This window comes from Chenopodium quinoa, unplaced genomic scaffold (genome assembly GCF_001683475.1).
Source record: "Chenopodium quinoa cultivar QQ74 unplaced genomic scaffold, ASM168347v1, whole genome shotgun sequence".
Taxonomy (NCBI): Eukaryota; Viridiplantae; Streptophyta; class Magnoliopsida; order Caryophyllales; family Amaranthaceae; genus Chenopodium; species Chenopodium quinoa.
In genome coordinates this window covers 2,198,726-2,213,431 of record NW_018744072.1, presented here as the reverse complement: position 1 = coordinate 2,213,431, position 14,706 = coordinate 2,198,726, and the positions used below count along the sequence as shown (strand labels likewise).

At 33.9% G+C, this 14,706-nt stretch overlaps 1 protein-coding gene across 2 annotated transcripts; it reads left to right on the top strand.

Moving 5' to 3' along the window:
* The first annotated feature begins 5,363 nt into the window (after positions 1 to 5,363).
* LOC110691250 (CTL-like protein DDB_G0274487) lies at positions 5,364 to 14,427 on the top strand. 2 transcript variants are annotated; one of them, XM_021868162.1, is made up of 7 exons: positions 5,369 to 5,709; positions 7,410 to 7,867; positions 10,980 to 11,163; positions 11,283 to 11,507; positions 11,593 to 11,709; positions 13,149 to 13,382; positions 13,950 to 14,427. In XM_021868162.1, exons 1-7 carry the CDS (start codon positions 5,644 to 5,646, stop codon positions 14,151 to 14,153), a joined length of 1,488 nt encoding a protein of 495 aa, XP_021723854.1. In that variant the 5' UTR covers positions 5,369 to 5,643; the 3' UTR covers positions 14,154 to 14,427. The 2 variants fall into 2 exon arrangements, with proteins under 2 accessions (XP_021723856.1, XP_021723854.1); XM_021868164.1 differs by lacking the exon at positions 11,593 to 11,709 and having other exon boundaries at positions 5,364 to 5,709.
* The last annotated feature ends 279 nt before the right edge of the window (positions 14,428 to 14,706 follow it).

Sequence of the window (14,706 nt, the reverse complement as noted above, 5' to 3'; positions counted from 1 at the left end):
TAGTTTAGATTTTATGTTATGCACGATTGTTTTCAAAGCAACTCATAACCAATTTTTCTACAATTAACAGAAACATTTACGTAATTGCAACAACAAAGAGAGAGAGAAAGAAAGTAATGACATTGTGGTCAATAATCTCAAGTTGATTCCCGTAATTAATTGCCAGACTTATATTGGGAATAGGTATTTCCTTGAATTGAGGTTGTGCGCCACTGTCGACTTGAAGAGATTTCAAAACTGCTTTGGAAGCAGTGTGAGTGCAGTGGCTTGGACGGACAGACATACAGAAAATGCTTTATTTTACCTAGTGTAGTGTACTGGTGTAGTGCTAGTATTATCATCGATAAACTGGTTTAAACCCGTGTGTATAATATATGTTTTACTCTTTATTAATGTATCACTTTTTTCACTTCAAAAAAAAAAAAGGTATCACTTGTCTTGGCTAATCCCTATAACATTATAGAAATTAAGGCCAATTTTTTCACATCACACGCGGATTATAGATTTTGGATCACAAATTGCAAACTTAACCATTGTTCAGTTACTAGCTACTTCATCAAATAATCACAAAACATCTAGTTTAAAAAAATTGTAATTTATTAGCAGTATTATTTAACCCGTGACCTCACATTCATTAAAATTAAATTTTAACCACCATTAATATTTGAACCCATGATCTCACATTCATTAAAGTTAAACTTTAACTACCGCTCTAATAACACAACTTATAACAATAAAGTCGTATTAAAAAGAGTTATTCGTTTTAATAATTCTAAATTTTAATTGTTAACTTATATGTGTATATTTCAAAAACAATATGATTGCAAAATTAATCTCATTTCTTCCATTTACTCATTCATAATTCTTATATATAGGTCATATAAATTTAAAATATGTAACCTAAAAATGCATAGCAATTTTAAAAGGTTTTTTCTATTAACCACAAAATACGTTTATGTAGGGAATTTTTCAAACTCAACATATTGAGCCCCACTGTGTTCATACTTTTAGACATGGTGGCGCTCTAAGGGAAGGAACCTAGAGATAGAAGAGTCGCCAATAAGTTTTAGGAATTTGTAAACCGTTCACGGGTGCGAAGGTTACACCTCATTCACGATCACGGAGATCGCTAACTCCATAGTGGTCCGGAACCATGACTGGATATTCGTGGATGATGGTACGAATCCAACCTAAAAGAGATTGAACCCGCCTTAAATTGGCCTCTACTCAATTCTTATGATATTCATGTGCGCTTTTCAATCAACATACATACATCAAATTAGCCCTAAACTTGTTTAATCTACGTTGGTTGATTAGTAATGCACAATCAAATTTATTATTGGTGATCACTTGAATTAAAATCATATTAGCCTAAATTCAAATTATTAATTATCTTATTAGGCGTGATTTCAAGTACAAATTCCCTTTAAACCTACAAAAAGGGGTGTGATCAAGCAATAACAATCAACCATGAATAATCAAGCAATGTATAATCGACACAACAATCATCATCATCAAAATCAACAAAACATCATTACTAAGATCCTAGGCATGATACTAAACGGATTAATAACAAATCCTAGCATGTCACTAATAAAAATCATAATCAAAGCATTATCCTAAACATGATACTAGGAATCATAAAAACATCCTAACATGATATTAGAAATCATAAAAAGCATCCTAACATGATACCAGGAATCATAATAATATTGAAAACATGATTTCTACTCCAAAACCAAGGATTAAGTAATTGAATTACTTACGTTGATGCTCCTCCCTTCTTGTTATTAAAACAATAAACACGTTAGTAACTTCAAGAAAGATTAAATCAATAAAATAAATAAATCAAAATATGAATTGAAATATAGATTTGGGACCAAACCCTCAAAACTATCAACCTTTCACGTCGAGGTCGAAGGCAACATCGAGAATGGCTAGGAGTATTCGAATCTCGTGAAGGAAGTATTGTGTTTGATTGGGGAAAATATCAAGAATGTGTTTAGGCTAGGCTAAGAATATGAAAAATCAAGAGAGCGAAAGTATTAGAAAGGGTATTGATGATGATCGTTGGTGATTGAGAACGGGGTGATACGACCTCTATATATAGGAAAAAAAGAGGGTCGAAGCAATCAGAAAAGATCCAAATTCGAATCAGAATAAAACTCCTTTTATTGAGGCGCGATAGGAGTATTGCGGCGCGCCAGGTCTATCGTGGTGCATGGTCCTGCAGTATTGCGGTTTTTGTTTTTATCATAACTTTTGATCCATAAATCGGAATAAGATAAATAATATATCGTTGGAAAGACCTAAAATTCTACTTTCCAATACAATTAGAATCAAATTGATATATTTTTTATAATTTTATATATGATCAATACAGTGGAACAGTGTCAGTTTTGGATAGAGTTTGGTATTTTAATCATATCTTTTCCGTTTCATATCGGAACTGGGATTATGATATATCATTGGAAAGATAATTTCAAGGGCTATACAACCATCTAATATTTGGATAAAAATTATGAGGCACAAAAATCAGTTTTGACCGGGATTAGATTATCAAAAGAGAGATGTTTTATTCAATATCAAATTCTTTAATCTTTATCTTTCGGGGAAAGGATAAATTAGAACTTTATAGAGGATTCTAAAAGATCCTACTAAATCATAATTGGTTTAGGATTTGAAATAAGGTATTGGACCCTCCTCATGATCATTGGGTTGTAGGTAAGGTGGACCTAGGTCCGGTTTGGGCTAGGTTTAGTATTTTGGTCATAACTTACTCGTTTTGAGTCGGATTTGGGCTTATAATATATCGCTGAAAAGCTCTTTTCAAACCCCATCCAAATAAACAATAATTAGACCGAGATTATGGACCAAAAATAATCAGGTTTAGACGTTTTTATGGATTGGACGCGAAATGAACGATTTTAGAGACATGAAATGAATGATTTTGGATTAAAAGACACGAAATGAATGATTGGCTTAAAACATTTTAGGTAAGGTTGGAAATAAGGTCAAGGCTTAAGAAAATTTCACGAGACTCTTCAACTCTTCACCGAACTCGTAAATCAGAACGTGAAAGGTACTCATCACTGGGTTTGGTTTTTGGGGAGACACAATTAGGTGTCTACAGTTTACTTGGAATTTTTATGACAACTGAAGAATAAAATCATTTTAACAAATAAATTAAACTTATGTAAAATTTAGGTTACTGCAGATTGAATAATGAATTTTGATGTTCAATAATTTTTGTAAAATTAAACAATTGATATTTTTTAAAAAAAAAAAACATAATGATCCGAGGCATTGTGCGGGTCAAAAACTAGTTTTGAAATATTTGGAAAACTAGAAATGATGTTATAGTGCTGGCGTGCTGGTGATGTTGTTATTAGATATCATCAAGTAACAATATAGCGTGTTTTAAAAAAAAGTAATAATATAGCGAGTTGTTCTTTCCAACTTGGATTCTCTTTTACGTTAATTGTGGAAGCTACAATCCTTCGTAATGATTTGCTATCTATACTATTTATTAAAAGACGTTCCAAAGAATGTTTATGTGTCACGTGACACTCTTCTCTATTTGTTTTTTATTGCATGCGCCACGTGTCACTCTCCTTTATTTGTTTCTTATTGCATGACTGTCATCGGGCCTGTAGCAAGGGCAGGGTAGCTGGAGCAACCGCCATAGGCCCCAACTTGAGAAGTCCAAATTCACTTAATAGAAGGGCCTAAAAAAACAAAAAATTTAAAAAAAAAAATCAAAAACAAGCGTAAAGTCAGAAAATATCAAAAGTTCAAAACCCATTTTTGGTTCAACCTCCTTGATTTTCCGCCCAAAAATTTCACTTTTCCAAAGTAAATAATTTGATTCACCCCATAAAAGAGCAATCATTAAATTATAATCCCCTTCTTTAGCTAGTTTAATTTTTCAAAAATGTATCTTTTTCCATTTCTAGTCAAATGATTTAACTGAAGTTGAAATTTTTAAAAAATGATTGTTTCACTCTTTAATTTTCAACGGGCATTAATCTAATTGTATATAATCCGGCTTAGCCTCCTTGCATGTCCTCCATCACTCGTTAAATTTTCTTCTTTCCATTAATATTTTGTTAATCTGTATAATTGATTTGAATGATTTCATTCAAAAGTTTTAAAATTAGGGAATACATTGATTGGTTGGCTTGAACCACTGCCAAAGAGGCGATGATCGTAATTTGTATGTTCATTTTTAAATCATAATTCATATGAGTATGTAATTATGTAATTTTATATTTGTTAACTTTGATGATATCTGTTTAATTTTCCTGTAAAAAATGAAGTTTTTGATGCTTGGTGGCTGCGAGGGAGGGTTTTGTGGGGTGGTGATTTTGCGGTTAGTGGCTTATATATAAAATTTGATATTTTTAAGAGATTGTTAATCACTTAATCTTATTAAATATGTTTCCGGGAGAAATCAAAATAAAATTGCATACCCAATTTCTCATAATTTTTTTTTTAATTAGGGCCCAATTTATATCTTTGCCTCGGGCCACTAAAATCTCATAAACAAGTCTGAATGTCATCATTATATAATAAAAAAAATTTTCAACAAAATTCGAACATGCAACCTCTACCTCTAAATCTAAGTGTCTTACCACTAAATTATGCCACATTTTATGTTCTTTATTGAATACAAAATATTAATATGTAGTGGATGAAATATGAAAAACAAATTTAATTAAAAAAAATGAATCATTAATTTAAATGTATACTAATAATCAACCACATGTATTTGACCCGAGGCATTGATCAAGCCAAAAATACTAGTTAGCTACTAAAATAAATAAATTGCTAATGAGTGATGTCATAAACTTTTTCGAAATTTTGACACCGTCACCTCTCATTATATCCATCACAAAGGTAGTGAGATTGCACTCTTGTTGAGCATGGGATGGGCTAGAATAAGGTTTGGTTGGGCATGACAAGAAAATAGTCCGACCTAACAAGGTACGAGAGGCATGACAATGGGTCATGGGTTGTGCATGGACATCATTTTTATAATTAGGCATGAATTGGCATGAGTACGATAAGCTGAACTTCAACCACAATTTTTGACCAATTTAACAAAAACACAAAAATTATTAAAGGGACCTACTGACATGGTACGATATAGGACGTGACGACTATTTCTTAATCAGTTTTAAGCAAAACTCTTTTACATGATACACGCTAACATGACACGTGAACCTACACGCCACAACCTTTACCTACCTTTTAGTTTAGTCTTGATCTTTCCATGAGATTTTACTAACCTTATGTTTTCTTGTTAGGAAATGGTTTCCTTTATTTTGTGTGTGTTTTCTTTTTTTTACAAATTGATCCAACTTTACAACTTGAAATTTTATTATTATGAAAAAAAAAAATAGAGTTCTTGTGTCTATTGCGGCTGCGCTAAAAAAAGGACATTTGGGCACTATACACAAACTCTTATTTTTCTCAAATTTTCTCTCTCCTGTTTCTACAAAATGATTCAAAAGCAGACCAACCGCTGTCCCCCACTCCCACTCTTCTTCTTCGTTAACAGTTTCCTTCGATCATTCAACTAATGCAAATGCCGCTCTTTCCTCGATTAATCTCTCACTCCTTAAACCCTTCAATTCAACCATGAATGGTTCTCAAAGCCTCTCTTCTTCCTCTTACAATTCCGCCTCCATTTCCGTCCCTGACCAGGTTTCTTTTCTTCTTCTTTTTCTGTTTATTGTAAATTTCATACTATGATTTTTTTTTTATTTTTTTTTTCTTAACTTAAATTGATTTTTCTGGGTAAATGTATTTGTTACTTTTATGTTATTTTGATTGTGTGTGGGTTTTTTTTAGTTTGAGTTTATCTGTTGAAAATTGAAGAAACTGTTTTTTTTTTCTTTTTATTATTTGACTTATGTTTTACAAGATCGGAATCAGAAAACCGATGAACAGTCTTGTCATATTGAAAGTTCACTTTAGACTTTGATAGAATCCCGTCTACATCACTGCCCTCTTTATTGACTAGAGGTGGGTTAGGAGGTTGATTGGTTGGTTGGTTGAATGGAATTAAGTAAGCAAATTTTACCTTAGTATAATAATGGTGAAATTTTTGATTATTATTCGAGTTTTCGGAGGACTGACGGTTTGTCTTTAGTAACAGAAGTGTGGACTTCTTGAATAATTTATACTGTGTTGTAATTTATGGTTAGTGGTTAGTGAATTTTTGTAGTTATATTGGAAATGGGCATTTAGATATCTTTCTTTAGAAAAGGCTTATTGTACTTTTTACCAAATTTGTGGATTTGAGGAGGAAAAAAAAAAAGGAAAGTTAACAACATGAATTTTTTTCATTTTTTTTTATATTTTTCCTATAATTTTTACCTAACAACAAAATTTTCAGTATTTGCTTTGTCTTATCAATAATATAAGGAAAATTTGTCAATTGTAGCCATTTAAACTTTGTATTTAATAAATTACAGCCATTTTAAAAAAAAATTTGCAAATTGCAGCCCAAAAGTTGTTATAAATTGTAAATTGCAACCCAATTCAATTTTTTCATCGGTTTGCGTGTCGAAAAATGTTCATTAAGGTTTTGGCGACCATTTTGGCCCTTAAGGTTCCAAATTGAGCTCGGAATTGACAAAAAATTAATGTAAGTGCCTCGTTTTTACAGCAAAAAATAGTTGCACACAAATCGATACATTTTTGTTACGCAAAACGAGGCACTTACGTTATTTTTTTGCTAATTTCGAGCTCAATTCGGACCCTTAAGAGCTAAAATGGCCCCTAAAACCTTAACCGAATATTTTTCGACATGCAAACCGATGAAAAAGTTGAATTGGTTGCAATTTACAATTTATAAGAACTTTTGAGCTGCAATTTGCAATTTTCTTTTTTTTAAATGGCTGCAATTTACAAATTACAAACTTTAAATGGCTGCAATTGGCAAATTTTCCATAATGTAAAGATATACGGATTTGGGAATGAGTTGATCAATCACTATGTACCTTATTGAACAGTATAATGATATTTTTCTTCCATTGATCACGAGTTTTTAATTTGGAAAGTATCATGATCATTTAACACAAAGGCTTTTTCTTTGTCGAATGAACGATGTGAAGACCAATCGATTCTAACAATGTATTGTATCTTCCTATAGTTTTACTCAATTGAGTTTATTATGGCCTTATAGACTTGACAGTAGTAGGGTCTTGGATATGGTAAGGTCCTAGGTTCTAGTTTTCCCTCTCTTCTTATAAGTATGTTTGTTTCAAGAGGGAGAAAATAGCAATATGTTTCCTTGAACTTGGAGAATGTGATCATTTTGATGATAACATCTAGATTTCATGTTAAGTAATTTTTTTTATAGAATGTTTGGACCTGATTTAAGCTTTTCTTTTGCATAGGATGTCGAACCTAGTCGAAGAAACACTAATAGCACCTATGCTTTGTCATTTGAGCAATCACGACACTGGAGGGATGTTTTTTGGTTAGCTGTTTTCATTGTGCATTTGGGAGGGTTAGGCCTGCTCCTAGTTGTTCTCGGTCTCAATAGATTTAAGAAGAATGATAGACTGAACATTGATAAGTATACAGGGTTCTTGGAGCACCACCGTGGTCTTACAGAGTACTACTGGCCATTGTATGCTGTTGCTGCTGGGGCTGGTACTTTCCTTGGATGGACTTGGTTATTACTGCTTGGTTATCAGGCCATTCACATGATGAAAGTGTCAGTTCACATTTTAACCACATATCTTGCTGTGGTTAGTGTGTTTTGTTTTTGGGCACAGCAGTTCTTTTGGGGTGTCACTTTTGCAATTGGAGCGGTTTTACAGTTTCTGTATGTCATCTCAGTTATAGACAGGTATTCTGAATGTCAGACTTCACTTGTTCTATACTGTTTTATGGCTTTATGATGGTTGCATGTGTGCATGCCTGTATGAGAATAGTTCTGCTTCCACCGTGAGATCTGTCATTATAAATATTACACAGCAAATTTTCTTCCTCGGTTTTCCCTCAGTAATTAAATATGACTTCATAAGTAAAATCTATGTATTCGAAATATGTGAGCTTCATGTTGATTGCTGGGGAGTGTTTATTTATATCTGTTTGGGTTCAACTATTGGCTTATTGCCTAGTTTGGTTTTTCCTTGACAGGGCAGTTTATTATTTTTAATGGCTAGGGTCCACCTTTATTTGGATTGATGATTATTGAGGTTGTCTGACCACAATTGATTAGAGCCATAGAGGAGATCCACTAATTTCATCAAACCTCAATACCTATGCTTTTGATGGCCTCTAGGGAATGGCACTATATCATAGTTAGTAGATACAATGCATTGGATCTTCAGGTGCTTGATACTTTTGTCTGTGAATTTCTACAGCAGCTTGGTTTGTTTTTGTACTCATGGGTTTAATTGATTTACTTGCTTATGTTATAACTGTGATTGTGTTGGCTTCCTTTTTAACTAGCATACGTAGTTGTAATTATCCTCCTGTGTGTTTTTGCTAATCATGAAATCTTGTTATTTCTTCTGAACCTTTCCCCTCCCTGGCACCTCTTTTAGGGTGTGACTGAACTGTGGTGTTGTGATCTTCGATTGATTTGGAAGTTAAAATTAATACTTTTTGGCTGTCAATGCTGTAAATTTTGAATTGAGTGAACTTTGCTCATCAACTGCCTTTTGTCCCCAATATCAGATAGTTTGCTGCTATTATCAAAATCACAATATTTTAAATAATGTAGCTTTTATATGAGGTACCAAATTAAAGTAGACTTCAAATTGCTGGGGAATTTAGAAATAAGGCATCTTCCCTGACTGTTGATAGAGCTTCTTAATTTGCATTTTTAATGCAAAAATCTTGTCCTGCTATTTTGTTTGGCCTATCTAAGGATTTATGTCATTAGTTGTCCATTCATCGTTTGTATCAATTTAATGGATGAAGATTGGCATCTGTGTTTTTTTTTTTTTTTTTTTTTTTTTTTTTTTTGCTTCCACCCCTTTTTTGTTCATTTGAAGTACATCTCTCCATGGGGTGTAGTCCTTAAAATTATATATGTGAACTAGTTAGTTAATGCCTCAATGGGAAGTTGAGTTGAAGGACTCCAAACCATGTTCTATTTAGTGCAAGGATTTTTTAAATTAGTTAGAAACAGTTTGATTTGACTTTGGTAAATGGAGTTAAAAATGTCATGATGAAAGTGGGTTTTTCAAGTGGGTCTTATGAACACATGAGATAGGTTCCTGGTCTATGCAACCGACCCCATCTTTTGCAGAATAAGGCTTTGTTGTTATTTTAATCTCGAACAGGTTGATGTACGGTAGTTAGGCGGTCTATGTTGTGATTTTACTATGCTGATGTAAAGTTTTATGTGGTAAGTTGTTTTTTCTCTTTGGATCCAAATGGGGCTTCATAGATTTTTGGTGATCTCAACCAGGTAAGCCCATACATTAGCAGTACCCAAAACAATTTTTCAAGGGGTTTTTTTTGTCAGATCTGATGCTGGTTGCTCAGGATTTTAGGAATATTAGTCTGACCTTTGAGGATGAGATATGATCTCTCATCATAGCACTGTTGTCCATGATGACTGGTCTACTTCCTTTAGGACTTAGGAGGGCCTAAATTAGAGTCTGAATGTCCAGAAGTTTGGTCTGCAGCTATATACATTGCTTGCTGAATGCAGACAAGGTCAACCTGGCATTGTTTATTTAACTGGCTAGTCAACAGTTATGGCTTTCTTTACCAGGGAATTGTATTACCATGATAAACCACATCTTTCCCCGCCCTTCTTGCTTAAAGTGCATTTAGCACTATATAGAGAAGAAAAGAGACCAACATAAGATATTAAGTTAGACATAGTATTTAATATTAGTATATTATTTAGTGTCTTTGAATATGTTGGCTTGTAAATGGAAGGTCATGAATAGTAGATATTAAAGTGTAGATAATTCAACTCTTAATATTGACGTGTGGACTTGTGGCCACAAAGCAGCTCAGGGAGAAAGGGTCTTTGAAACTTGTACTTTGATTGATGCTTGATTTGCAAGGAGATAGATAGGTGGACGGATGAGAGAAAGAATAAAGATAGGAAGGTGGTGATGTATGTAGCTAGGAAGGGTTAACTAGTTATGAAACTTCAAAAGTATAATCAACAAATTAAATTTTATTACATCCAAGCTGTCTTCTAGTTCAGTTTTAAGCCGATAGCATAGTGGGGTCAGAAGTTGTTTAGGGATGGGAAATGAGTTGAAAATAATTGAATTCATGTCCAAAATCAATGATGGTGTTTATAATAGTTGTTTTTTTTTTTTTTTCTTTCTTGAATGCATTATATCAGTTGGTATGGTAAATTAGAGTCTATAACGAAGATTGCGGTGTGATTTTTGAACACACCATGCCATTACAGAATGGAAATTTAACATCCTGTTTAACGTGTTTTGAACTACTTGGTTTGAAATGTACATTTTACACTGTGGTTTTTCACTTTTTCTAAGGGTGGGGTTTGCTGGTGAAGATTGGTAGAGGATAGGAGATCATTAGTGGCTATGTAGAGAAAATTCATCTGATTAATTTCTGGCTCAAATATATACTGAACAGTGTATATTAACTGCAAATTGCAAAACTATTATAGGGGGATAAACAAATAAAAAAAAATGTGGAAGCTGTTTTATGTAAGAAACTACTCTGCCATACTTTTGAGGCTAGAGTTTTTTCGATTACTTTTTACAATATAAATGTTTATTAAATGCCTTTATTTGTTTCAGTCTTGAAATGGAACGAAGTGTGTTTTCTTTTCTTTTTCTTATATAGTGTTCATATTATGTTTAAGGGCCTTGCACAATTCGCCCAAGAAAATGATACATATACTTCAATTCTATCTGCCGATCTAATATTCCAGTTAAACTTTTTCATGAAAATCCTTTTGCAGAGGTTTCTTATTACGGAGTATATGTTTATCTGTACTTTATTTGCAGACTGCCTTTTTCAATGCTCGTGCTGCAGAAAGCTGTGAAAATGGCATGGAGCCTCCCTAGAGTTATGTGCATAGCATATGCTTTCATCCTAGTCATGCTTTCATGGATGGCATTATGGTCCTTCGGAGCAGCTGGGGTTGTTGCTTCAAGCATTGGTGATAGTGGAAGATGGTGGCTTCTTGTGGTGAGCGGGCAAGTTTGCTCTGTGTTTGATCTGTAAAATATGAATCTGGGGATAGCTTTATTCTTAATGCTGTAGCTATTGGAGCTATATGATCTCATTCCTCTACCTTGTTTTTGCAGGTATTTTCTATAAGCTTATTTTGGACAGGTGCTGTTCTCTGTAACACAGTTCATGTAATAGTATCTGGGATGGTTTTTCTTGTCCTCTTCCATGGTGGCCAAGAAACAGCATCTATGCCTTCCAACTCGTTGATGAAGTCTTTGCGTTATGCTGTTACGACTTCGTTTGGAAGCATCTGCTATGGCTCTCTCTTTACAGCTGCTGTTCGTACACTAAGATGGGAGGTAATTTTGTTAGTGTCACTTTCGCACTGTAAAATATATTTCAGTTTTTTGTAAATGATGTGATTCTTTAGCTGACATTGAACAGATAAGAGGCTTTCGTGCAAAGATTGGGAATAATGAGTGCTTGCTCTGCTGTGTTGACTTCGTATTCCATATAGTGGAAACACTTGTTAGATTCTTCAACAAGTATGCATATGTACAGGTATGTTTTTTGCTGTTCTAGCTTCAGTTATTATTTCCATGATTTTTGAAGTTTTCTTCGTATGCGTGGGACTAAAAGTTTCATGTTTGTCTATGAATATTGTCATTAACAAAAACTTCTCTCACTTTTAACATGCTATTCCTCTTGAAATTTTGTTGATTTTTAGAATATTTTCTAGTCATTGCCCTGATACTAGAATTAATTTTAGCCTTGACACAAAAATTTAGTTTGTTGCTTGATTCCCATTTACTGACTGAGTAGGCATTGAGTTTTTTTTGGTGTACTCTATGTTGACTTTGCATAACATTAATAAGGAGTTAGAGTTAATGAATTTATGTTACTCCGTAGAATAATGTAAATAGATTAAGTTGGACTAATTTCCTAAAACAGCAGCATGGTTGCTGGAACTAAAAAGTCCCTTATCATCGTCATCTTTAGGAATGTCAAACCTTTAACCCATACCTATGGAGGGAGAGAAGAGAGGAGAAAATGTGTTTGTACTGGGACAACAACCTCAAACTATTATCAACCTCATTATCGTAAAAAATTTTAATCATCAGTATATTTAATGCAAAAAGATTTGAAACTGGAGAAAATCTTTTGACATTCTGGCATAATTACCATGATATTAAATATTAGAACTCTTTTAATTACATTTGTCATTTGATAAGTCTTAAAGTTGTTAAGTTCTATAATTCATATGATATGTACTGAGTATTTGAGTATTTATCTTTCCATAAGGCAAGTAGAGGTTATTTTCTGTACATCCGCGCCTTAAGGTTACACCTAAACCTAATAACCTACTATATCATATGCTATCATCCATCCCTATAATTGTCAATCTATATATCCTATTATGGTGTTCATATGTATATCTTATGTTATATGGCATCTGATAAGTGGCTTCTTTAAATGGCGATATATTGTACCTTTGTTATATTGTTCTATTTTGACTTTCGTGTGTGAGGGGAGTTGAGTGTTTAATGTCAACTGTTTAAAAATAAAGGAAAAGGATATCGAATCCTGTCAGCCTGTTACAAGTAGTTTTGCATTTCCCATGTCTTTCTTTTCGTGTCCTTCATCCTGAAGCTATGTGTACACTCATAATTTTGTGATGCAAAATAAAATGAAAATGCTATTCTGCGGTTCCTTTCTAGAATGTCAACATATTTCTGCTGTATCATTTCTATGAATGCTGCTGTTATTATATGGTCTGCAGCATATGCTAAGATGGGGGCATGTAGTTTTGATTAGATTGGAATATACTATCACAAATGGCTATCGTAATTAAAAGATCTTTAGCGATTTCCTACAAAGAGTTTCATAGCATGCCCTTTCAAAAAAAAAAGAAAAAAGAAAAGAAAAGAAACATAGCCTGCTACTGATTGGGAGATAAGATGCTTAATTTTTGCATCATTAACTTTTATTCCCCCCTGCAGATTGCAGTCTCTGGCAAAAGCTTTAATCATTCAGCAAGAGATGCTTGGGAATTGTTTCAGTCAACTGGGGTTGAAGCTCTTATTGCATATGATTGTTCTGGTGCTGTCCTTTTGATGGGAACTATCTTAGGAGGGCTAATTGCCGGAACATGTGCAGGAGTCTGGACGTGGCTAAGATCAAGTGATCGAGTTTTAATGGTAGGCTCCACCTCCATGCTGATGGGGATGGTTTTGGTAAGTAATACTGTATCTGTCCATTTGTGCGGCTCAATTTAATGTCAATATACAAGAGCTGGTTAGTTTGAACGTTCTCTATGTACCCAGAGATTTGATTGGTTTGAATTTTTTTTTTTTAAAAAAAAAACAATTACAGTTTTTTGATACACTATTGCACTGATCTTAGCTGATTACATTTTTTTTTTTATTAAAGATGATTATACATTGTGTCATGAATAAGCTTGTCGGTCAAATAAGGATTAGTAGATTTAGTACTCACTGTATGTCATGTTTTGACAACTGCCAGTAAAAATGTAGGCATTTGACATAGCATTGTGTAAGATAGTATCATGAAAGCCTACCCACAACTTTGGCTAATTCATGAGAGCCTACCCACGTCTTTGGCTAATTCAGCTACGAGTGTGGATAGATCCTTTGCTACTCAGTTCTATTCTTTATATATCGCTAAATTTATCACTAATTATATGGGTTTTTATCAGTCTCAATGCTAAATTAGCTGAACCAAAAATTTAATGGGCTACATGTATTGTGTATTATTACTAATGGCATTTGCTTTCACTTTAGGTTGGACTCGCAATGGTGGTGGTGGAAGGTGCAGTTACATCGTTGTACATATGTTATGCCCTGGATCCCCTTCTCATTCACAGATGGGATCCTGAGTTTTTTAACCAGATGTCGGAAATGCTTCATCAGCGCCTCCAACACAGGAGTGCACGGGGTCGACAAGTCCTGACCCACAACACACTTGATTCGCACATACCCAGTTAATAAGACTTAATACATTGATGCTTGTATAGGCCCAGCAAAGGCTGCTGCTTCCCATTACCCTCTCTTCCCTTCTCCCCTGTTTGTAAAATCTGTGCATGGTGTATGAATATGATGTGGTCAATGAATGCCTAGTGCAGTAATGCTTTGGCAATTTGGTGTTGTAATTTTATATGTAGGTTGGCTTCCCCTTAATTAGTTATGGCAAAGCAGTTATTCGGATTTTCTGTACATCAAATAGGTTTGGGTCATATTTTGGTGGGGTTCAATTGGTTTAGTTCTGGGTCATTTTCTTGGCATTATGATAATTAGCTTACTACAAATACGATATTACCAATTGGCGGTTGGTGTAGTGGTAATTGGGGTTACACTTGGTAGAGAGGATCGCGTGTTCAATCCCCCACAATAACAATTGGGAGGGGATTGGAACCTAACTTCCCAGAAGTCCAGAATTGATCTTCAAATCCAGATTAGCCCAAAGGGTGAAGCGGGTGGAACACAACAACAAATATGATAGTAACATTATTATTTGGGTTAGGAACAATTTTATTTTGGG

Excerpts from the sequence above, each read along its gene's own strand:
- LOC110691250 (XM_021868162.1), top strand. The coding sequence starts at position 5,644 with ATGAATGGTTCTCAAAGCCTCTCTTCTTCCTCTTACAATTCCGCCTCC. Across the intron at positions 5,710-7,409 it reads CCATTTCCGTCCCTGACCAG|GATGTCGAACCTAGTCGAAG; the intron begins GTTTCTTTTCTT and ends TCTTTTGCATAG. Across the intron at positions 7,868-10,979 it reads GTCATCTCAGTTATAGACAG|ACTGCCTTTTTCAATGCTCG; the intron begins GTATTCTGAATG and ends CTTTATTTGCAG.